The sequence below is a fragment of the Molothrus ater genome, chromosome 20 (assembly GCF_012460135.2).
Source record: "Molothrus ater isolate BHLD 08-10-18 breed brown headed cowbird chromosome 20, BPBGC_Mater_1.1, whole genome shotgun sequence".
NCBI classification, from domain to species: Eukaryota; Metazoa; Chordata; class Aves; order Passeriformes; family Icteridae; genus Molothrus; species Molothrus ater.
The window spans coordinates 5,665,212-5,687,446 of NC_050497.2; the positions used below are offsets into that span (position 1 = coordinate 5,665,212).

The 22,235-nt window shown below is 57.5% G+C and overlaps 3 protein-coding genes across 5 annotated transcripts; all 3 read left to right on the top strand.

The window, feature by feature from the left end:
• The first annotated feature begins 892 nt into the window (after nucleotides 1-892).
• On the top strand, nucleotides 893-13,617 carry SH2D3C (SH2 domain containing 3C). 2 transcript variants are annotated; one of them, XM_036394121.2, is made up of 10 exons: nucleotides 893-1,038; nucleotides 7,015-7,143; nucleotides 7,422-7,867; nucleotides 9,540-9,664; nucleotides 9,926-10,503; nucleotides 10,744-10,859; nucleotides 11,033-11,204; nucleotides 11,906-12,017; nucleotides 12,613-12,816; nucleotides 12,936-13,617. In XM_036394121.2, the coding sequence occupies exons 1-10, from the start codon at nucleotides 958-960 to the stop codon at nucleotides 13,109-13,111; spliced, it is 2,139 nt and encodes a 712-aa protein (XP_036250014.1). In that variant the 5' UTR covers nucleotides 893-957; the 3' UTR covers nucleotides 13,112-13,617. The 2 variants fall into 2 exon arrangements, with proteins under 2 accessions (XP_036250014.1, XP_036250013.1); XM_036394120.2 differs by having other exon boundaries at nucleotides 894-1,038; nucleotides 12,610-12,816.
• Nucleotides 13,618-14,781: 1,164 nt separating this feature from the next.
• Nucleotides 14,782-19,004, top strand: TOR2A (torsin family 2 member A). The gene is made up of 4 exons (XM_036394184.2): nucleotides 14,782-15,192; nucleotides 16,280-16,455; nucleotides 16,789-16,916; nucleotides 17,446-19,004. Exons 1-4 carry the CDS (start codon nucleotides 14,986-14,988, stop codon nucleotides 17,688-17,690), a joined length of 756 nt encoding a protein of 251 aa, XP_036250077.1. The 5' UTR covers nucleotides 14,782-14,985; the 3' UTR covers nucleotides 17,691-19,004.
• Nucleotides 19,005-19,486: 482 nt separating this feature from the next.
• PTRH1 (peptidyl-tRNA hydrolase 1 homolog) lies at nucleotides 19,487-21,949 on the top strand. Of its 2 annotated transcripts, none has more exons than XM_036393985.2 (5): nucleotides 19,487-19,537; nucleotides 20,003-20,222; nucleotides 20,386-20,485; nucleotides 21,093-21,138; nucleotides 21,541-21,949. In XM_036393985.2, exons 1-5 carry the CDS (start codon nucleotides 19,523-19,525, stop codon nucleotides 21,724-21,726), a joined length of 567 nt encoding a protein of 188 aa, XP_036249878.1. In that variant the 5' UTR covers nucleotides 19,487-19,522; the 3' UTR covers nucleotides 21,727-21,949. The 2 variants fall into 2 exon arrangements, with proteins under 2 accessions (XP_036249878.1, XP_036249879.1); XM_036393986.2 differs by lacking the exon at nucleotides 19,487-19,537 and adding an exon at nucleotides 19,700-19,912.
• Nucleotides 21,950-22,235: the final 286 nt, after the last annotated feature.

Here is a 22,235-nt window from a genome sequence, read left to right on the forward strand (position 1 = left end):
ACCGTGGCCTTAATTAAACTGAAGCAGAGCCTTAATTAAACACAAGTCAGAGACAGCCTACACAGGAAACAGGCAGCTGGCTCCCCGCCATGCGAGGTGGGCACTGGTGTGTCTCCCAGAAAGGTATCACCATGTGGGGGTGAAGGAAGACAGGACGGGCAATAGGGGACAAGGCTGCCCCTGACCCACAGGCATCACTGGGGAGAGCAGGCAGATTTGGGATGGGGAGAAAAGGGGGGCTGGGTCCTCTTAGAGTGTCTGATCCCCTCAGAGGAGCCAATTTCTCTCAGAGCAGCGGCAGCCAGGGGTGCTGGTTCCCCTCAGGGGTGTCTGTTCCCCTCTGAGGAGCTGAGTCACCTCAGAGGAACCAGCCCCACTGAGGACACGGTAACCGGGGTGCCGGTTCCCTTCGGGGATGCCCGATGCCTTCAGAGGTGCCGGTTCCCTTCAAGGCACAGGCAGCCGGGGTGCCTGATCCCCTTAGGGATGCCTGTTCCCTTTGCGACATGGGAGTGCCGGTTCCCTTCAGAGGTGCCTGATCCCCTCAGGGATGCCTGTTCCCTTTGCGACATGGGAGTGCCGGTTCCTCTCGGAGGAGCCGGTTCCCGTTCCCCTCAGAGCACCGGCAGCGGGGGTGCCCGATCCCCTCAGGGATGGCGGCTCCCTGTGTGCCATGGCAGCGTGGGTTCCCCTCGGAGGAGCCGGTTCCCGGCTCCCCCGCGGGGCGCAGACAGCCGGGGTCCCGCTTCCCCCCGAGGTGCCGCTTCCTCGGTTCCCCGGAGCCGGGGCGGCCCCCAGGGGCGGGCCGGGGCGGAGCCGCCTCCCCGTGCCCGCCCCTCGCAGCCGACAAGGGATGAGGTAATCGGGGAAGCGGCTGAAATTGAAGCCCGGCGGCGGCGGCGGAGGCAGCGGCGGTGCAGCCCGGGCCGGGGCAGCCCCCGCCGGGCGCGCCGCGCCATGACGGAGCGGTGCAGCCTGTGGAGCGCCCTGTCCGCGGCCGCCTGCTGCTTCTACCGCGGCTCCTTCATGCAGGTGCAGGTGAGCGGGGGCGGCGGAGGGAGCGCACCGGGGGGAGCGCACCGGCTGCTGCCCTGCTCGGCGCGGAGCCCCCGCGGTGCCGCCGGGCAGCCGCACGCGTGGGGAAGGCGGCGGGGGCACTGGGAGGGGAAGCGTGCGGGGGACCCCCAGCCACGCACCCGCCGGGAGCTGCTTGGACCCGCGGGGGAGCCTCCCCGGAGAGCCCTGCCGTGCCCCCGCTCACACGAAGCTGCTGCGGGCAGCGAGCGCGGGCTGAGCCGAGCGCCGGGTCGGGGGGCAGAGCTCGGCCCCCCTGCAGCCAGGACCGAGCAGCCAAAGCCAGCAGAGCCAGACCAGCGCTTTGACAGGCAGAAAAGTCTCTGCAGGCAGCCCTCACCTGCAGCAGACCTCATGAGGGGGAGCATTTAGCATCCCCCAAAAGGTGGCATGTGCCCGGAGCATCACTGAGCACAGGAGGGAGATCGAGCCCAGATGAACACTCAGCTTTTTGGCCCGGGTCTCCATCTCTGTGCTGCACTGCACAGGTCTGACTGGTAGGAGAAGGCTGGGATCCATCTGTCACCTGTCCTGTGGTGGTTCCAGCACTGCCACTGTCTGGGCACAAGTCTAGGTGTCCTATTTTTGGACTCTGGCATTTGCACAAGGGGGACACGGTGGTGGGAATTGGATCCCTCATTTACTGAGTTTGAGAGCAAAGGTGTTTAGGACTGCAGGAGCCAAGCAGGCTCTGGTCTGAAGCACGAGCTGTAGTATACTGCAAGTTAGAAGGGAGCCGGCAGCCAAGAGAGCTGGCAGTGTTATTCAGTACTCCCGCTGAGCGAGGTGGGTGCTGAGCTTTAGAGATTATTCTGGGTAAGACGGAGCCCAGGAGCAGCATTTCAAGTCTTGTCATGATTGCGGCTGATCTCAGCGCAAAGCCAGGGATTTTGATTGCTGGTGGGGGTGAAGAGGGAAAAGCAGCAGAGCTTTTTCCACTTGTCCAAAGGCCACTGAGCAACACAGGGACATGCCCTTGGGCTGCACATTGCAGGGGGTGAGCGGGTGCTTTCAGCCAGCTGCTGCCAGAACAAGGGAGGGACAGGTGAGCATCTGGCTCTCGTGCAGGGATGTGAGAAGGGATGAAGGGCACTCCATCCCGACCCTGGAAAGAGTTAAAAGTGAAGCCCTAAGTGCTCACCTGGCTCTGCCAGATCTTTCACCATCTATTTGTGTCCAAGCGTGTCCAGCAAACACACACTGAAGTCCCCATGAATGACTGGAGCACTTCCAGCTGACAGCCGCATCCCTGCTCACCGCCAATGGCGGTGCACCCAGCCTGGGAAGCACTGACATCATTTCTGGCCAATAGCAGCTCTGAAAAGGGATGCAGCAGCAGCCGCTGCCGCCGTCTTGGAGTGAGATAAGTAAAATATAGATGGATGGAAATGTGTGTATACACACACACACACACACCATCACTGCATTGGAGACCTGCTCCCCCGGGGTAGCAGTCGCAGCATACTCCACCACCCTGCCACACAACCTGGGGTGCTTGTCCCACCTTAGAGAACCCAGATGTTCCTGGCCATTAACCCCAGCTGCACCCCACCCCTGCCAGCGAGATAGAATTGCTCCAGAGCTGCCACAAAGGAGCACAGGCAAGGGGAGAGGAGACCATGAGGGTAGCCAGGACTAGTCCTAGGAAGGGCTTTGAACTCCAGAACAAAGATCTTGAGCCAAGATCTGCCTTCAGTGGGGACTAATGGAGATGTGACATAACCAAGAGATGCCTTCAGTCACCTATGGGGTGGGCAGATAGGCTGATACCTTCTCAGAGGCCATTTAGGTTCCTAGACTCATTGCAAGAGAGAACAGAGGAACAAGGGTTTTCTTTTCCATATGGATATCAAGATCAGCAGGACAGACTGGCTCACAGCAGGACATGCAAACTGAGACCCAGCCCATAACAACCTGGGCATTGTTTGTGGTGGGATTTTCTCATGGTCACGCAGGGTGGAGTAATCATTTTTGGGTGGTGCCTGGACTGGTAAGTGCAGCAGTCCTGCATCAGACAGGCAGAATGGTTCTTGGGTTTGCCATGATGATGCAAGGATATTTGCTCCAAAACACATCACTGAAGCTGCCCATTGCAAGGTGTGGAGGAAGCAGAGAAGACCCCTCATGCAAGTCTGTGGCTTTCCCCAGACACCAATGGCTTGTTACTCCATTTCCTCACAGTTCTGCTTCCCAGGCCCCAGAGCTGCTCCAGCAGCCAGAGCAGGGGTGGAGAACTCCAGAAAGAGCTGGGATTTCCCTAGCCAGGATCCCAGCACAGGGTAGGCAGCATGAGCAGGAGGGAGAACAGATGTGCTTGGTGCCTTGGGGTTAGTCAGATGTTATCAGCAGGGTGGGGTGTGAGTACACCTTGCTCTCCAAGCTGACTTCATCCTCATCTGCAACTCCTCCAGGTTGGGAGGGAAGAGCAGGAAAGCAGGATGGAAATCACTCCAGTTTCATAAGATTACCTCTGCAAGGATAGAAAGCCAAACGCCAGCCTTTGAAGCTCTCCTTAGAGCAGGCAGAGTGACAGCTGCTGGTTTTATACACACCACAGGCATCAGCACCCTCCATCCCTGCAGCTCCTGCCCTTCCACTACCAGTTCCAGTCCTTGCCACTCAGCTGGAAGCACGTCCTCCATCAAGAAAGCAGCACAGAGAGTCAAGGAAGCAGGCAGGGATGGAGAGCCTCAGGAATTGCCTTCTCATGGCAGCTTCCCCATTGCATGACTGCTCCAGAGGATTCCCCAGCCCCAGAACTGTGAAACAGCTCATGAGGGCACTCACTCTCCTTTCTCCAGCCGAGCCAGCTTGGCTCCTGGTTGGGATTCCTCAAGCAAAGCTTGGCATCATCTCTGGCACATTTTGAGCTGGTTTATCTGGTGTGGCTGGTTTGGAGAACTGCTCTCATCCCCATTTTCTCCTGCTTGGCTGGAAGATGCCGTGGGGTTCTTCATGCTAGAGCCCAGCATGAAGATGGGATGGTAATGAGAGTCCAGGCTTTTCCCCACCCCCAACCCTCAGTGTGCAAGACCTCACATGGGGCCGTGCATGGTGAGACATTCCCTTGGCACAGCCAGGAGCACTGGCGTGGCATTTCAGCGGCTCTCAGGCATCCGCTCACACCCTGCTGTGCCATGCCATGCCGTGCCATGCCAGGCTGTGCCATGCCAGGCCGTGCCAGCGCCTCGGCACCTGTCCAGCTGGCAGCTGTGAGCCCGGCTCCTTGGGGACACGTTCCCCATGGAATGGGGGAAGCTCGAGCGCTGCTGGAGGGCTCGGGAGGGAACATGGCCCTGCACAGCACAGGGCTCATGGGGAGCCCAGCTCCCACACAGAAAGGGAGCAGACAGGTGATTTTGGCAGCATGTTGGATTAGCATGAGAGACTCACAATAAGGACCTGTCTCAGTTACATCACACCAAGGAAAAGGACTCCCCGTGATCAGTCTCATGCTGTCTCCTCAGCCATTATAGCCTGACAGTCACTCCAAGCAGTGGCTTCTTGGTGGCCATGCAAATCAGCTACTCAGACAAGGAGCTGGAGGGACAGTGCCCTCCACATGTCTGGAGAAGGTGGCTCCTGACACCCTCTGCTCACAACTAGGCTCCCTCCCCCATCTGCAAGATGCAAAACCTTCCTTGCCTCTCCCAAACCTCCTGTTCTCTCCTGCTAGCTTAGCTCATGGCTCCTGGCATGGATGCCAGCCAGCTTCTGCCCAAATCTGGGCTTGGAGACACCGGGCACTGCTCAGCTGGGCTTGTGTTTTTGTTACCCTGCACATTTGCATGGGGAGGATTTGGAGGAAAACCCAGATGTACAATGCTGAGCAGAACAGGCACTAATCCCTGCTCCAGGGGTGGTGGGGGGAGAGCTGTAATCCACACTGCTCCCAGCTCAGCTCTGATGGCTTTCACCTGCACAAACAGCAGAGGTTCCTGGGGGCTCCCTTGATGCCCCAGAGTTTGGAGGGGGCCGTGTCACAGAGAGGGTGCTGCAGGCGAGGGTCCCCCAGCACCCCGGGCCAAGCCAGGTCTGCTCCGTGGCAATGGATTTGTCACCATGGAAACAGCATCTGCTCGGCCTGGGCCCCCCAGGAGGCAGCTGGACCCCTGCAGCATCCGCCAGCCACCATTTATTTTTAATCGGGCTCAGCAGCACCGGGTGGCTTTGTCTGCAGGAGGGCCCAGAGCAGCAGCAAGTGCTGAGCTCCCTGCAGCCCTTGGCCAGGGCGGACAATGCAAAAATCCCTGCAGCTCCACTCAACAGGACCCTCTCATAGGGAGAATAAACATGGCTGGAGGAGCAAGTCAGAGTTCAATCCACACTGTTTTCATAGGCTGCTTCCACTCTCCCACCACCTTTGACTTGACAGGAGTTGGGACGGGAGGAATAAAGGCAGGTCCAGGCTGGTGAGGGGAAGCCCTGGAGAGCACAGTCCAGGGCACAGGCCCTTTGCCACTGCCTCCTTCCATCTCCCCAGGCTGGAGCAGGGTCCCCAGGGCAGGGTCTCTGCATGGTTTGGTGAATGAATGCAGCTACCAGGAGGGATAGAGCATCTCCTCTGGGGAAGGAGAGGCTTGGGGTCAGGGTCCTGCTGAGGGACTCTGTGGGGTCCCAAGAATGCCACAAGAGCAGTGGGTAAAGGCAGGAGAGCAGCACAGTTCTCTACACTTTGCCTTGCTTACAACCAGTAGAGGAGCAGAGGGAATCAATACAAGGCACAGAGCATGAGGCACTGGGCAGAAAGGTCAGCTCCAAGGCAAGTCCCTGAGGTGCTGGCATGAGGCTGCAGCCCCCTGTGCTCTGGTGAACCACACAGGGTCAGCTGTGAGTGCCAGCCTGCTCCTCTGGCAGGGCCAGAGCAGTGTCAGCAGGGCTTCAAGCCCATGCCTGTTCTGGGAGACAATACCAGAATCCTGCCCCAACAGGCACTGGGAGCTGGGCCAGCCTTCACTGCCTCCTTACAACTGGCACTGCCACCAGACGGGAGCCAGGCCACCAGCCACCCTCACTCCTGGGAGCAGAGGAACAGGGCACCCCAGCAGCCCCATCCAAGCTTTTAGTCCATGGCAGTGGCACACGTGTCCCCCTCTCAGGACACCACACATCTGGGATATGGAGGGAACCCAGGAGCCTTGCCTCCCAGGCCCTGCTCCATCACGCAGCTGTGTCGGTGCCACAGCAGGATCACCTCAAAGCCACTGTGTCAAACAGAACTGGCCTCGTGAAGCACACAGGAACCCCAAAGCTGTGCTCACGTCCCCAAACATCCCCTGGCTCCACTATGCCAGCAGCTGCACTCTGGGAATACTGGCCCAGCAGCAGGCAAGGAGGGAGGCAGGCAGGCTCTAGCCAACAGACACATGAAGCCATCATCCCTTATCTCTCCAGGGGAAAGGAGGGGGCAGATTGCATCCTCCAGGCTCAGGTGCACCAGTGCTGGTGAAAGCTAATTTCTAAAAGCTAATTTCAATGCAGAAGGTTCCCTTTACATTTGTCATTACTATTTATGCTGCCATCAGGCTAAACACAGTGAGTTAACCCTTTAAAAGAAAAATTGTGGTAGAAATTTAAAGGAGGAGCAATAATGCAGGTTTCCTCCTGAAAGAGTGCTTCTCATGGCAGTTCAGCCCCAGAGATGTTTAAGGGGTTTTCTCCTGCCCAACCACGGGCAGCACACCAGACACAGGGTGGCCAGGCACGATAGGGATGTGCCACCAGGAGCCCCTCCAAGTGACAGGACCTGGCCATCAACAGGCACATTACCACATCCTTTGCCACAAGCAGTAATCCTCACACACAGCTGAGTTACATGGCCTTTGGGGATAGTTGTGCTCCTGGCAGGTGCCACGCTCCCCACATGGGGATCCTGCCAGCCCTTCCCTCCCCAATGCCTGCACTGCTGCACTGCCTGACACTCTCTCTTCTCCTGTACAGTTCTCCAAGGAGAAATACATCCTTGACTCATCTCCAGAAAAGCTTCACAAGGAGCTGGAAGAGGAGCTGAAGCTGAGCAGCACTGACCTGCGCAGCCATGCTTGGTACCACGGCCGTATCCCCCGGGAGGTGAGATGGGGAAGGGGGATGGCTCCAGGCACCCTTCACTTGAAATGTTGTGGGAGGCCAGACAGAACCACCAGCCTTTCCTCCTGGGAAACATCTGGTCCAGGGCTTCATTAGCTCTGAGCTGCCTGATTTTGCCACACCAAATGCCCTCTTGTGGCTCAGAGCTGGGGGCAAGGGGAACAACCAGCGCCCCAGATAACACCCCAGCAGAGCATCCCCTCCTGCCCTGTGGTCCATCCAGCCTGGCTGTGGCTGAGCTGTGCCCTGTGCCCTGACAGGTGTCTGAGAGCCTTGTGCAGAGGAACGGTGACTTCCTGATCCGTGACTCGCTCACCAGCCTGGGTGACTACGTGCTGACGTGCCGCTGGCGCAACGAGCCGCTGCACTTCAAGATCAACAAGGTGACGGTCAAGTCCAGCGATGGCCACAGCCATGTCCAGTACCTCTTCGAGCAGGAGAGCTTTGACCACGTGCCTGCCCTCGTGCGCTTCTACGTGGGGAACCGCAAGGCCATCTCGGAGCAGAGCGGGGCCATCATCTACTGCCCCATCAACCGCACCTTCCCCCTGCGCTACCTGGAAGCCAGCTACGGGCTGGCCAACGGCAAGCACGGGGGAGCCCACAGCCCCTCCAGCCAGAAAGGGCACATCAAGAGGAGGAGCATCACCATGACAGACGGTCTGACCGCAGACAAGATCACCAGGGCTGAGGGCTGCCCAACCAGGTGAGCGTGTGGGGTCATCCCAGCTCAGCTGAGCAGAGGATCGGCCTTGGGAATGAGGGAGGGTGTGCTCAGTCATTGCTCTCTGGGTGCAAAGCACAGGTTGGGGATCAGGGATGGAAGAGAGAGACCAGCAGAGGCATGGGGGGAAGAACCAGTACTCAGCTGGAACTGGGTTTTTCTCCCAGGCTGGCTGCCAGCCATGCTGAGCTACCACAGCAGACGCCCAGCGAGCAGACATGACTTTAGCATCTCAGGCCAGAAGCCAGAGAGTGTTTTACAATCACCCAGTCCAGGATTACCAGCATGTCAGGGCTTGTTAGAGCCATGGAGCTGAGCTTTCCCAGGCAAACATGAGAGGAGAGTCACTCCCAGACACCAAGACAACATTTGTTGTTTGGATTTGAATGGTCCTTTTAGTTTCAGAGCCCTTTCCATTCAGCATTTGCAGGGAGTTACCAAGCAGGGCTGAAAGCCTGATGGGCAGGAGGAGACTGATGGGTCTGTGCTGATGGAGTCTGCACAGACCCTGGATCACAGCCTTCACAAAGCTGAGCTGTTCACATTAACCTTGGCCAGCTGGGCTTCTCCAGAGGTGGAGGAGGAGACTTCCTTTGTATGGCTCACTTTTGGCAGTCCCAGGCTGCCCAGAGCCCTGCAGGGAAGGCAGGGCCACACACATATCCTCACATGCAGCAGCCAAGGGCAGACCCATCTACCCCTGCCTCCAGCAGGACACAGCCTGTTGTTAAGCCAAGCTGCTTTCTCACCACCCTGACCTTCTGAGCCCAGGGGCAGGGTGAGAATGCACCAGCAGAAAACAGGGAACCAATTGTTATGGCTGGGAAAAGGAAAACACTCAGACTTCCAGAAGAACCCAGATCCATCAGTCGTTCCTCATCACTCACATTTTCCCCAAATCCCTTATCACCACCACTGCTGTCCCATTCTCCTCCCACTGCTGAGGCACAGCGCTCAAGACCAAACACATCACAGCAGCCTAGCCCTCACCCACAGCAGGGAGGGCAGTGAATTACCTGCCATAACTCCTTGCAACCCTCCCTGCACTCAGCATGTTTTGCAGCACCGTTGACACACAGTGTTTGCATCAGGCCACCAGTTGCTGCCTCACCAACCCAGGACCTCGTTGCTTGTTATATAACTTCCCAAGTCCCGTTTCCAGGCACTTTCCAGCTCTCCTAAGCTTTGGGTCAGAGCAACACCTAACTAGCCCAACACAGCTCCCAGGTAGAAATAGAGTAATGCAGTGTTAGATACCACTTTGCAGCATAACCCTAGAAAATAACTGTCCATGACTTCTTTGCTAGATCCACTTCCCCACAGCACCCTGGGGTGGACCAAACTCATCCCATCCCAAGCAGCTTGGCTTGGCATGGCATATGGTTGCATTGCTCTGCTCCTCTCTGTAGGACCAGGGTCCCTGCAGGCAGGTCTGTCTCTGGTTTATGGGGGTCACTGGGTAGGGACCCCTTCTGCTCCCGGCTGCTGCAGGGATTACCTGCTCACTGCTCCAGCTGAGCTTGTTATGGGTAGTTGTGGAAGGAGGTGATGATCCAAGGGAAGTGTTGGGGCAGCAAACCCTCATCCCAGCCTCTCTGTGCTTGCCTGGGCTCTGCTTTAAGGGACTAACCTGTGCCCTCTGTCCCCACCCCAGCGTGTCCCTGCCCCACCACAGAGACATCATCCGCAACTGTGCTGTCAGCGTGGACCAGATCCAAGACCTGCACTCCCCCATGTCCCCCATCTCTGAGAACCCAGCATCACCTGCCTACAGCACAGGTAGGCATTGCCCCTCCATCCTCTGGGGACAGTGGGACTATGGATCAGCTTGGACTTGGCACTACTGTGATAGGGGGACCTTAGGGACAGGACCTCAGCCAGTCCTGAGCTGCATCATTATGCAGCTATCCTGGGATCAGGTGGTTCTGTTTGGACAGAGGGGTTTTCCCTGAGCCCCGTGTCCCTGGGCTGCTGCATCTGTGGTCCCTATGCATGTATGCATCTTCAGGCTTTGATCAGTGTCCCCTCTGCTCCCTGCAGTCACACGGCTAAAGCCACATGCCTGCCAAGCATCTGGAATCACCCCAGCCTCTCCGGTCATAAGAAGGTCCAGCGAGCCCCAGCTGTGCCATGGGAACAGCAGCAAACCTCTTGCAGACCCTGCCCACAGCTCCCATTCCACTCCCTGCCACGGGTACGCCCGTGCCTCCCCCTCTCCCTCGGTGAGCAGCTACAGCGACCCGGACACGGGGCACTACTGCCAGCTGCACCCCAGCTCTCCCATCAGCAGGGACAGGCCAGCCCACGACACCAGGCAGCCACCAGCAAAGAGCTACGTCGAGAGGCTAAAGGTGGAGGAAGGACAGAGAGGGACTGTGGAGAACAGCTCTGGGGAAGCAGAGGCAGGGCAGAGGCTGAAAGCAGAGCTGGACTTCAAGGGCTTTGTGCCCCCCACCATGGAAACAACCTCCTCCTTCAATCCTGCTGCCTTCCAGTCCCTGCTCATCCCCCTAGATAACAAACCTCTGGAGATGACTGTGCTAAAGAAGGTCAAAGAACTGCTGGCAGAGGTGGACGTGAAGACACTGGCCAAACACATCACCAAAGTGGACTGCCTGGTATGGCCAGGGCCTGGAGGGAGGGACGGGTGCTGCTGCCCTCTGATCGATCTGGGCTGGCAGGGATCAGTGCATCCCTGAGCATCAGACAACCCCTGAGCATTGGAGCACCCCTGCTGGGCTCTGCCTGGTGGATCAGCCAGGGCAAGCAGAGGCTGGGCTGGGGCAAGAGGCTGCTGAGGACAATTCAGCCTCTCCTCAATTAGCAAAGCTCTAATCAGCTTTCACTTTCTTTGCCAGGTGGCCCGGATATTGGGTGTGACAGTGGAGATGCAGCGGCTCATGGGGGTGAGCTCTGGCATGGAGCTGCTCACCCTCCCCCACGGCCACCAGCTCCGCCTGGACCTGCTGGAACGGTACGGCACGGCACGGCCTGAGTGAGCCCTCTGGGCTGCCCTGCACGGCCTGCTCCAGCTGCCCTGGCTGCTCCCAGCCTGGCACAGGCCAGGGGAGAGGAGCAGCCCTGTCTGAGCCCCCAGAGCATCCCCCCTCCCTGTGCTGACCCCGCTCTGTTCTTGCCCCCTGGCAGGTTTCACACCATGTCCATCATGATTGCTGTGGACATCCTGGGCTGCACAGGCAGCACGGAGGAGCGGGCAGCCCTGCTCCACAAAACCATCCAGCTGGCTGCCGAGCTGAAGAGCACCATGGGGAACATGTTCAGCTTTGCAGCTGTAATGAGCGCCCTGGAAATGACACAGGTATGGGGACACTCCTTTGGTGCTCATGTACTGGGCTCAGCCCTTACTCAAAATGAATCCCTCTCCCTGTGTCCTGCAGGCTCCAAGAGTCACTGGGATGGGTGAAAGGGGAGAATGCCCCGGGTGGGAGGCATGGGGCCACATCCGCTGGGATGCAGGCAGGGAAGGGGAAGAGCCATCCCTCCACGGAGCAGACAGCCTTGTCCCGCCAGGATCCAATTGTTTTTCGGTGGTTGGGCTCTTTGTTTTGTGCTGGGCTGTGTTCCTGGGAGGAAATGAATCTGCCCTCCGGTACAATACAAATCAGTCTCAAGGCTGTGGCAGCAGCGTCTCCAGGCCACACTGCTCCCTTTGGAAGATGAAAGGAGATTAAAATTCAATTTTAAATCGAGCCCAGCTGGGAAGTCTTGCTTCCTGCCTGCACAAAGGAGGTGGAATGGCTGCCCCCTCCCTGCATCTCATCTTCAAGGCCGCTGCAACGCAGGAAGGTTGCTGTCCTGGGGCACGGGCAGGGGAAGAAATCCTAAGCCCAGCCTCAGTGCCAGAGCTGTGCCGTGTCTGGCCATGAGCACTGGTGGAGGAGGCTGGTTTGGCACTGTTGTGTGCAAGGCTGGGGACTGTGGATCCAGGGTCAGGCTGTTCTCCCTGGTGCCTGGAAGCTGTGCTGCCCAGCACCTTCTACCTGCCCCATCTCCTTTCAGATTGCCCGGCTGGAGCAGACCTGGATGGTGCTGAGGCAGCGGCACACCGAGGGTGCAATTCTCTATGAGAAGAAGCTTAAGCCATTCCTGAAGAGCCTGAATGAAGGGAAAGGTAACAGGAGCAGCTCCCCTTGTCTCACTTGCTTTCTCCTTCCCCCTTTTGTCTGGGCTCAGCATCATTGTTTGAGAGCTCTGACCCTGTCCCAGCTAGTGCCAGACACCCTCTGGCTGCTGAGCCACTCCAGCACTCAGCAGAGCCCGTCTGGCCTTGTTTGCCCCTTCCTTCCCAAGGAAGCATTTCATAACTAAATAAAACCAGCAGCTGAGCCAAACCGTTGTGCTCACATGGCAGTGAGTGCCAAACCAAGGGACAGGGCAGCCAGTTGGAAAGATGAAAAGCCATGTGTCTCTAATGCCTGGTGCCCTGTGTCTGCAAACCTGCTCCTCATTGCAGCCCCGGGAAATGCAGCCTGAGCACGGCCATCAGCTTTCCCTTCCCAGAAACCCTGGCTGGGGGGAGCTGGTGTTGGACAAGCAATGGCCCCAGGCACAAACACAGCAGCTGCTGTGTCCAGCTGAGCCTTGAAGCCTCTCCTGGGAGCATGGTGGCAGCCTGGTGTCACATGAGCTCTCCACAGGGAGATGGGGAGGGGGACGCAGGGTCACGGGGCCATGCGGGGTCCTAAGAGTGCCTCTCTCCCCAGAAGGACCACCCCTGACCAACACCACCTTTCCCCACATCATACCCCTTGTGACTCTCCTGGAGCGGGATGAGGCTCTCACGGAAAGCCCCGAGCCCTGGGAGGCCACTGACAGTGGCGTGGAGGTGGTCATGGCCCATCTGGAGGCAGCACGGATGGTGGCCCACCATGGTGGGCTCTACCACACCAACGCTGAGGTGAAGCTGCAGGGTAAGCAGCAGGGACAGCAGAGCTCCTTTCCCTCTGCCACAACCCAGCACCAGGGTGGAGCATCCCACAGGTGCCAGGGGGTGCCATCCCAGGGAACTGACTCTCCCTCCCTCTTGCAGGTTTCCAGGGCAAAGCGGAGCTGCTGGAAGTGTTCAGCACCGAGTTCCAGCTGCGGCTGCTCTGGGGCAGCCGGGGGGCTGAGAGCAGCCAGGCTGAGCGCTACGAGAAGTTTGACAAGGTGCTCACTGCCCTGTCCCACAAGCTGGAGCCAGCAGTGCGCTTCAGCGAGCTGTGAACCCCCCCAGCTTCCAGCCTGCATCCCACCAGGGGCTCTGGGGCAAGGGAATGGACCAGGCCCAGCATCAGGAGGAGGAGAGATGGCCCAGAAAGGCACAGGCATGGGTCGGCAGTTTTGAGACAAAGAGGAAGAAAAGCAGCCATCTCAAATCTACCACCCGCCTCTTCAGGACACAAGCCAGGGGTCCACACTGCTACTCTGAAGAGTGGGGACAGTGTTTGGGCCAGCCAGCACTGGCCTCCACACCCAGCCCTGCTGAGGTCTACATGGTGCCCCTCACCTCACCCTTTGGTTTTGTTTTTTTCCATCTCCATCTTGCCCACAGCTGCTGGATCCTGTGTGTAAATATATTTTCATAATGACTTCTTGATGTACAGACTTGTGAAGGACAGTCCTTGTTGTAAATAATTAGGGCTTATTCATTTTGTCATGTAAATACATGTACATATCTCATGGGTTTGGTTCTTACATACAATAAACTTTTATCCTGTTCCTCGAGGGGACCCCCTGTCCTGTGGGTGTCCTTTAAAGGAGCCCCCCTGGGGGAGCAGAGCATGGGAGGGGCTGATGGGGGGAATCACCATGCTGAACCTGGCCCCAGACCCCATGGTGGCCCAGTGACAGTCCTTCTGAGGAGGGCTGTGTGGTGTCACAGAATGGTTCAGGTGGGAAGGGACCACAGTGGGTCATGTGGTCCCACCTCCCTGTGGACTCCACAACCTCTCTGGACAATCTGTTCTGGTGCATGGTCACTGCACAGTAAAGAAGTTTTTACTTGTGGTTCAGGTGGAACTTCCTGGGCATTGGCTTCTACTCATTGCCTCTTGTCTGCAGCACCACTGAGCAGAGCCTGGTCCATCTTGGCACCCCACCTTAGGTGTATAAATACATACATACATACACACATACATATATATAGATATATAGATATATATATATATATATATATATGAGCAGAAATGCAGGACCACCTCCCTGACCAGCTGGCAATACTCTCTCTAATCCACTCTATGATCCCACTGGCGTTGTTGTCCCTCAGGGCACACTGCTGGCTCACAGACAGCTTGTTGTCCACCAGGACCCCCAGTCCTTTTCTGCAGAGCTGCTTTCCATGTCAGCTCCCAGCCGGTACCGGTGTTCAGAGCTGTTCCTCCCCAGGTGCAGGACCCTGCATTTGTTGAATTTCAGAGGTTGTTCTCTGCGAGAGGGTCGCGGGTCCGCAGGGCACGAGGGGACAGAGGGGACAGGGACACTGCCCAGGTGGGGGGCGGGGCGATACGAAACAGACCACGCCCTCTTGATGCATGACCACGCCTCTTCCCCATAGCGGGTCTTCCTGGCCCCGCCTCCGCGCGGGGCACGCTGGGAGTTGTAGTGCGGGCGGTGCGGAAGCCGCGGCCGCCATGGCCCCCGGAGCGGCCCCGGCCCCGGTCCCGGTCCGGGTGCTGCTGGTGCTGCTGGCGGCCGCCGCCCGCCCCGCCGCCGCCTGGGACCTGTGGACGCTGCGCTGCGGCTTCTCGGCGGACTGCGAATGCAGCTTCCGGCCCGACCTGCGCGGTCAGCGGGAGCGGCCGGGCGGGAGGGGGGTCTGGGGGCAGGGAGACCCTCAGGGGCTGGGGGCGCAGCCGCCGAGGCTGGGAGGCAGCAGGCGAGGGGGTCCCGGGAGCCAGCGAGAGTCTCCAGGAGAGCCTGCCCGGGGCGTCCCTTGGAGCGGGGTCTCTCGGCAGCCGGGGATGAAGGGCCCAGCGGGGCGGGACGGACGGGAGCGATGACAACCCGCGTTCTCCAAGTCCTGGTTTCATTTCGTTTCAGGGCTGGAGTTTGACTTGGCCACGAACCTGGTGGGGCAGCCCCTGGTGAGGCAGCAGGTGATGAAGGGGCTGAGGGAGTTCCTGGAGAACCCGAATCCAGTGAAACCCCTCGTGATGTCCTTCCACGGCTCGACAGGGACGGGCAAAACCTACGTGAGCTCCATGCTCATCCGCTACCTCTTCCAGAGGGGGCTCCAGAGCCCCTATGTTCACCACTTCTCCCCCATAGTGCATTTCCCCCACGCTGAGCAGATAGAGCAGTACAAGGTAGGGGACACTGCTCGGCAGTGCCACTTCACTGGGGGTTTTGGCTGTGTCTGGGTTGATCCTTAGTACATATGCATTCAAGCTGTTTCCTGAAGTGCAGCAGGAATAAAAGCTCTTTGTTTTACCCTCTCAGACAAACATAGCTGAGAGAGTGGCTCCATACACTGGCTGAAGGATGCACTAGTAACTGCAATATACGCAGTTATTACTTTCGTCCTCTCCACAGCAGTCCCTGCCCTGATCGTGTTCTCATTCTTAAATATTTACACAGCTCTTTGAGCACACAGACAAAAGTGCTTGGCTTAGATGAAAGGCACTAAAATTTTCCCATTGCTTTCCAAACAGCCTGATGGCTGTAAAAACCTGCATATCACTAGACTTGTAATCCCCTCCTCACAGAGCACACAGCTCCCTAACAGCAGCTCCAGACTCTCCATGGTGCCATTCTGTCTCTTAGAGCTGAGAAAAGAGAGAAATCAAAATGCCAGATTTTCAGTAGAGTGGGAATTGAGCACACCTGGACCTTTAGTTTCTGGGTCTTTGGAGAAGTGATTTGTTGTGTTGTGTCCTTAGAGGAAACGCTTTTGGAAAAGTAAATCCCTTCCTGGCTGAAGTGCTTCAGTGAGGAGTTTCACATGCCCCCAGGCAATGTGAGTGGTTTTGTGTGGGCTGGGAGGTACCTTCAGCCGTGATAAAGAGCTGTTCTGGGTCAGTGCAGGCACATGTTTCTGCATCAGAACAGGAGCTGGCAAGAAGCTGGGAACTGTAGATACAACAGGGAGCGAGAAGAACGTGAGGAGCTGTAGGAGTCTGAATCTCCAGCTTTAGTGTGCTGCCTCCTCCTTTAAATCTGTATAAAAAGACCTACAATGGTTTAAAGAAGCTGATAAACACCACTGTGTGGAACCCAGAATAAAGGGGCCTCCCCAGCACTGGGTGTTTCAGCTCCAAGTGTGTGGTGCTGTGCAGGGATATGCTGCTCTCAGCACCTTTGGCTGTGCTTGAGCTCCTGCCTCAGCCTTTACTCTGGGGTGTCTGAGCCTTCCTTGCCATCTCACTGCCTCACACTTGGTGGGGTTTTTCCTAGGAAAGCCTGAAGCACTGGATCCAAGGGAACCTGACCAGCTGTGGACGCTCAGCATTTCTCTTTGATGAGATGGACAAGATGCACCCAGGCCTGATTGACGTGATCATCCCGTTCCTGGGGCCCTCGTGGGTTGTGTACGGGACCAACTACCGCAAAGCCATCTTCATCTTCATCAGGTGAGAGAGGCCTCTCCATGGGCCCTTCCAGCTCACTGCTGCCCATTGGGCAGAGGTCACACCTACCTCAGGGCACACACTTGTTTTGCCTTTCCTTCTCCAAGCCTTGAGCCTCTACAAATGCCAAGAGATGCAGTCTCACTGTGAACAGACAGATCTGGAGAGTGTGAAAAAGCCTCCTCTGCATGTTATTTGGCTGCCTCTACAGGAGTTATTTTGGGCCAGGCAGCTGGGAGCTGCTGGCTTGCACTCTGCAGGCTGGTGGGTGTCAGGTGCCACCTGAGACACCATTTTCCTGGCTGCACAGTGGATAAGGCTCTCATTCTTGTGCAGCAATGCAGGAGGGGAGCAGATCAACAACGTGACATTGGCTCTGTGGCGTGCCCGCAAGGACCGGGAGGAGATCAGCTTGCAGGACCTGGAGCCAGCCATCTCCAAGGCCGTGTTTGAAAACCCTGAGAGTGAGTCCATGGAGCTGAGCTCCTCCTGTAGCCCCACAGCCCAGCACAGGCAGCCAGGCCTGTTCTAGGAAGCCACCCACATCACCTGCTACCTCCCAGGCAGCCAGAAAGGGACAAGGGGGTTTTGAGGGATTGGAACTGTGAGCCCCTTGAGGTTTCCTTCCTTCTGAGCCAGCAGACCTGTTGCCATATTTAGCAAAGTTCTTGGGAGACAAGGTGTGTTTGCAGCTGGGGGCTGGCAGACAGCACAGCACACTTGCCAGAGCAGCACTGAGCTATATTGATCCCCACTGCCTGCCTGCATCTGCTTGCATTGCCCTTAGCACAGGGAGCAGAGCTTAAATTCTGACTAGACAAGCTAAATCCCCCCATTTATGGGGGGAGAAAGTCTATTTGGGGGGAGGTGACAGCTGATGGGTTCAAAACCAGCAAGATCTCTCTTCAGAATATTTTGGCTTCACACAAAGCAGCTCTTTGAATTGCAGGGACTGCAGAGCCTCTCTGAAAACCTTCTCTCCTCCTTGTGCAGGTGGTTTCTGGAAATCTGGGATCATTAATGAGCACCTCATTGATTTTGTTGTGCCTTTCCTCCCACTGAAGCACCACCACGTGAAGCAGTGTGTTATCAGTGAGCTCACCCAGCAAGGCCTCGAGGTACGCCCGGATGTCGTCCAGGAAGTGGCTGACAGCATCCCCTACTTCCCAGAAGAGGAGAAATTATTCTCATCAACAGGCTGCAAAACAGTGGCCTCTCGCATCAGTTTTTTCTTCTAGTCACTGGCAAGGGCCTCTCTCAGATCCACATGGAGCTAGAAGCAGCCAGGGCTGGTGGGATGTGCAGTGGGAATGGTGTGTCACTCCCCACAGCACAAGTGCTCTCCTGCTGAACTCTCTCCAGCTCCAAGGAGTCCACTGCAGGATGCAGCTGCAGGACCAGGTGCAAATTATGTCATTTAAAGCACTTTACTGATTGACTTTTGGCCAGGTAAAGGTGGATCCACCACCTGAGACATGTGTGATGACATGGGGAAGATGCTGAGAGGGTCTGCAGTGTCAGGAAGGTTCTCATCCTGTCAACAGCACCCCTCCAGAGCTCTCCCCACTTCTGGCAGCTGTTGATACCCAATACGTTAAGATTCTGAGCCCACAGAAGAATATTTCTTCCTTACAGCATTTTAACAGTTTTTTTTAAACCTTTTTAAACATAGCTGTGCCTCAGCTCCTTGGCACAATGTACTGGTGCTGACTCCTGTGAACACCTCAACATGGCAACCAAGGTTTCTTTTCAAGGAAGTTTTAGAGCCACCCACATTCCAGTTTCCTTTCACTGTGAATAGGTGCTTGGTAGCTTCAACACCAAATGAGGGGGGTAATGTGGGAGAGGGGAACACCTGATCTGCCATGAGCCAGGCTCCCCTACCACCCCTTCATCCATGTTTCCCCTAAGGGCCAAAGGATTTCCCTGTAGCAAACCAGGAAAACAACAACAAAAGACTTCTTGCTTGTTTTACCAGCCGTGAAGAATCTCATCCTACCTCCAGGGGAGCCCACAGTGCTGCTAACGGTTTTGAAAATTCATTTTATTCACTGATGGTTTCTACAGCAGAGTTGGTGCTCTGAGCTGTGGAGCTTCTTGTACATCCTTGTGCTGGTCAGACCTTGCAGGCTTTGGCTGGGCCAGCAGCCATTCAGCTTCTGGGGAGTGTCACAGTGGGGGACCTGGGGACAAGTTAGAGAAGATTAGTGCTCTAATGCACAGCCTGGCTTTTGCCCCGATTTTAATATCCTCTATGCTGTTATGGAATAAGAGGTCAGGGGAAACAGAGTCATTCACTCTCTAGGAACAACGTGCTCAAGGGATGGGTGTAAGGACACTTTGCAAATCTTCCAAAGCCCTGCTTGTTCCCTGTATGGAAATGAGCTGCCAGTGCTTGGGACCATTCCAGCTCCAGGCCCTGAGCTTTGGGGATTTTAGACACCATGCAAAGGCTGCCCAAGAGCTGGCCCAAAGACAGGCAAAAATTCTGCCTCTTGCAAAAATATGAATTTCTAATTTTAAAATAAATCTTATAAGAATGAAACAGTTAAGGTGTTTACATGGATTCCTGACTGCACGTAGTGTGGAAGGACTTGGAAGATTTCCAGTTTCCAGCACAGTGATGTGCTGCTGGGCTGGGGAACTGTCCCGGTGCCCTGGAACAAAGCTGTGCCTTGCTGGCAGGGTGAGTGGAGACGGAACGGGCACAAACACACAAACCGCGAGGCCCCGTCCTGGGCATTCGCTGCTCCTGCGAGTCCCTCGGGGACCCTCTGCAGAGCTCCTCACGGTCTTCTCGGTGGGAGGGGGGGCGGTCCTAGGCCGCGGCACCCCGTTAACGCGCCTCGCCGTCCCCACCACAACCAGCTCCAGCTCCAGCCGGCCTGCGGGGCATTGTCACAGCGGCGGCACCGCCCCCGACACCGCGACACCGCCCACGACACCGCCCCGTCGCCCGCTAGAAAGATGGCGGCGCTGCCCGTAACCAAGATGGCGGCGGGAGGGCCAGGCGACGTCGGCGGGGCGTTGAGCGGCGCGGGGCAGTGGCGTCACGCGGGCAAGGAGGGCGATGCTGGCGGCGGAGGTGGCGGGGAGCGCGCGAGCGCTCGTGGGGCGGGCGGGGCCGCGCGCCATGGTGAGGGCGGGGGGAGCGGGGGCGGGGAGGCCGTGAGGGGAACGGGGCTGTGAGGGGGACGGGGGAATCGGGGCTGTGAGGGGAGCACATGGAGATGGACTGTGAGGGGAACGGGGCTGTGAGGAGAACAGCGTAAATCAGGACTGTGAGCCGAGCAGACGGAGCGGGGCTGTGAGGGCAGTGCCGGGGTGATCAGGTCATGGGCGAGCACCGGCACGATCAAGGCTGTGAGGGGAGGCATCGAGGGAAGACGGACTGAAGGGAATGCTGTGGGGATCGAGGCTGTGAGGACCCAGCCAGCTGCGGGGAGCATGGAGGGAGCAGGTCTGAGCCGTGCTGGAGGGGATCAGGCCCGTGCAGGGGCTGGGGGCCTCATGGTGGCCCGTCAGAGCCCTGTTGACAGATGTCATACAGGTGGCCGGCCTGGGCAACTACGGGCTGCGAGGCACACGGCACAGCGTGGGCATGGAGGTGCTGGACCGGCTGGCCCGGCAGCTGGCAGTGGCCGAGGGGTGGCGAGTGGACAAGCGGTGCTGCGCTGATGTGGCCCTGGCCACAGCCCACGGCCTGGAGCTGGTGCTGCTCAAGCCACGGAGGTTCATGAACCTCAATGGGCTCAGCGTTGCCAGTGCTGGTGAGCAACTGGTTCAGCCCCAAAGCCTCTAGTGGCACCAGCCCCCTGTGACAGCCCTGCTGTCTCCCTGCCCTCCACGGCTCACTACAGCCCCACTCTGCAGAGGCAGGGCCTGGTGAGTCTGTCTCCCCTTATTTCTTAGGTTGTATTTCTGTTTCCAAAGCTGAGATCTACAGCCTTGGCCCTGGAGACATTTACCTGGTTCACGACGACCTGGACAAGGCCCTGGGCAAGGTGGCCATCAAGCTGGGAGGCAGTGCAAGGTATGGGGTAGCCCCAGCTCCCTGACTGTGTGAGCTGGTTTGAGGCTTTAACATGCCCATACAGGTTCATGGGCTGTTCTTGGCCTCATCCCACCAGCCTTGTAATGTTTCAGCTCTTGCCTGGGCTCGATCTATTGCAGAGGCAACAGCTGGCTGTTTGGGCAGCCTCCCAGTTCCTGCCCTGGCAGGGAGGGCAGGGAGCCTCCTGGAAGCGGCTATGGGCTGGATTCAGCCCACTGACAGCACCACATGTGTTTTTTATAGCATTCTGCCTCCACTGTGCCTGCCCAGCACCAGACATTTAACCTAGGAAAGCTTCCACTGCGGGATGGGGCAGGTACGGTGCTGGGCCCTGTGCTCAGTCACACATGCATCAGCTGTGGCAAGAGCTGACACACAGAGAACGTGCTGTCCCAGCCCCGCTTCCCTAAATCCCCCAGCCAACTGCTGTGAGCCCCCAGGGCTGGATGTTCCTGCAGAACCAGGACATGGGAACTGCGGCCCTTGGCTGGGACCACATTTCCACATTCCTGCAGCAGGAGACCCAGGGCTATATGAGGGGCTGTCCCTTACAAACTAAGTGTGGGTTTTCTCTTTCTCTCCCAAGGGGACACAACGGGGTCCAATCCTGCATCAGTGCTCTGCAGTCCAATGTGAGTGCATGTCAGGGATCAATCCTGTGCCCCCCTCAATGCATGGCTTGTTTCCTCACTCCCATTTTTCTGATTCCTCTTAGACAAACCCCTGCTCCCTTCCCCCCCCTTTCTCCTTCCCCGTCATCCTGGAGGGCTGTTGTCTGTTTGGCCGCCATGGAGGACATGGAAACAATTAGCTTGAGTGCCTCTGCCAGGCCTGGCAGGAGCCTGGGATCTCGGCACAGCCCAGCTAAAGCCTCTTCCAAAATTATGTTTCTTGGAGCAAACACTCAAAACCACCTGGAAAACATGAGGAGCTGTTCCCTTGCTGCCCAGCCCCACTCTCAGCACTGTCCCCTTGCCCAGCTCTGTCTGAACACTTGAGGGGAAGCTCCCCCAGCTCTCTCCCTTCCTCCCCAGGAGATGACCCGGCTCAGGATCGGCATCGGGCGGCCAGAGGGTGACGTGACAGTGCCCAACTATGTCCTGTCTCCGTTCAGTGCTGGGGAGCGGGAGAAGCTGGAGCAGATCCTGGCTGAGGCAGTGACCTGCCTGCTGCAGCACATCCAGAGCCGAGCACCTACAGAGCCAGGGGACAGGGGCTGACACAAACCCTCCGGGACCCTTGTGGCTGATGGACAGGGTGCTGCAGGCACTCTGGAGTGACCGTGGTGCGGAGCAGAGCTGGCCCAGCCTGGCAGCCTGGCTGGGAGCTGGGACAGCCTCCTTCCATGCCCACACCAATCCAGGCAGCTCGTGTCCCACTTGAATCCCTGCAGAGGCTCCATGCCTCAGTTTGGCACAGAAATTAAATAAACCCTCACCCTGACTCTGCCCTGCTCCTGCCTCTCTTCCATGTGCCGCTTGCCAGGCTTGGGCTGTCCTTGGCACTGCAGCTCAAATCTGTGTTCCCATCCCTGTTTGACCAGCACAGTCTGGAGGGAGGCTTCTAGTGAGAAATGGGGAGCAATAGGAGCTACCTCTGTAGAGTCCAAAGGCACTTCAGCTTTGCTGAGAAACTGGCAAGCACAGAGAGCCTGGAATCCCATAGCGTGCTGCTCTGAGCTGCAGCAAGTTTCAGAGCTGGCCTCACAGTGTTTTTGAGTTCAGTGGTT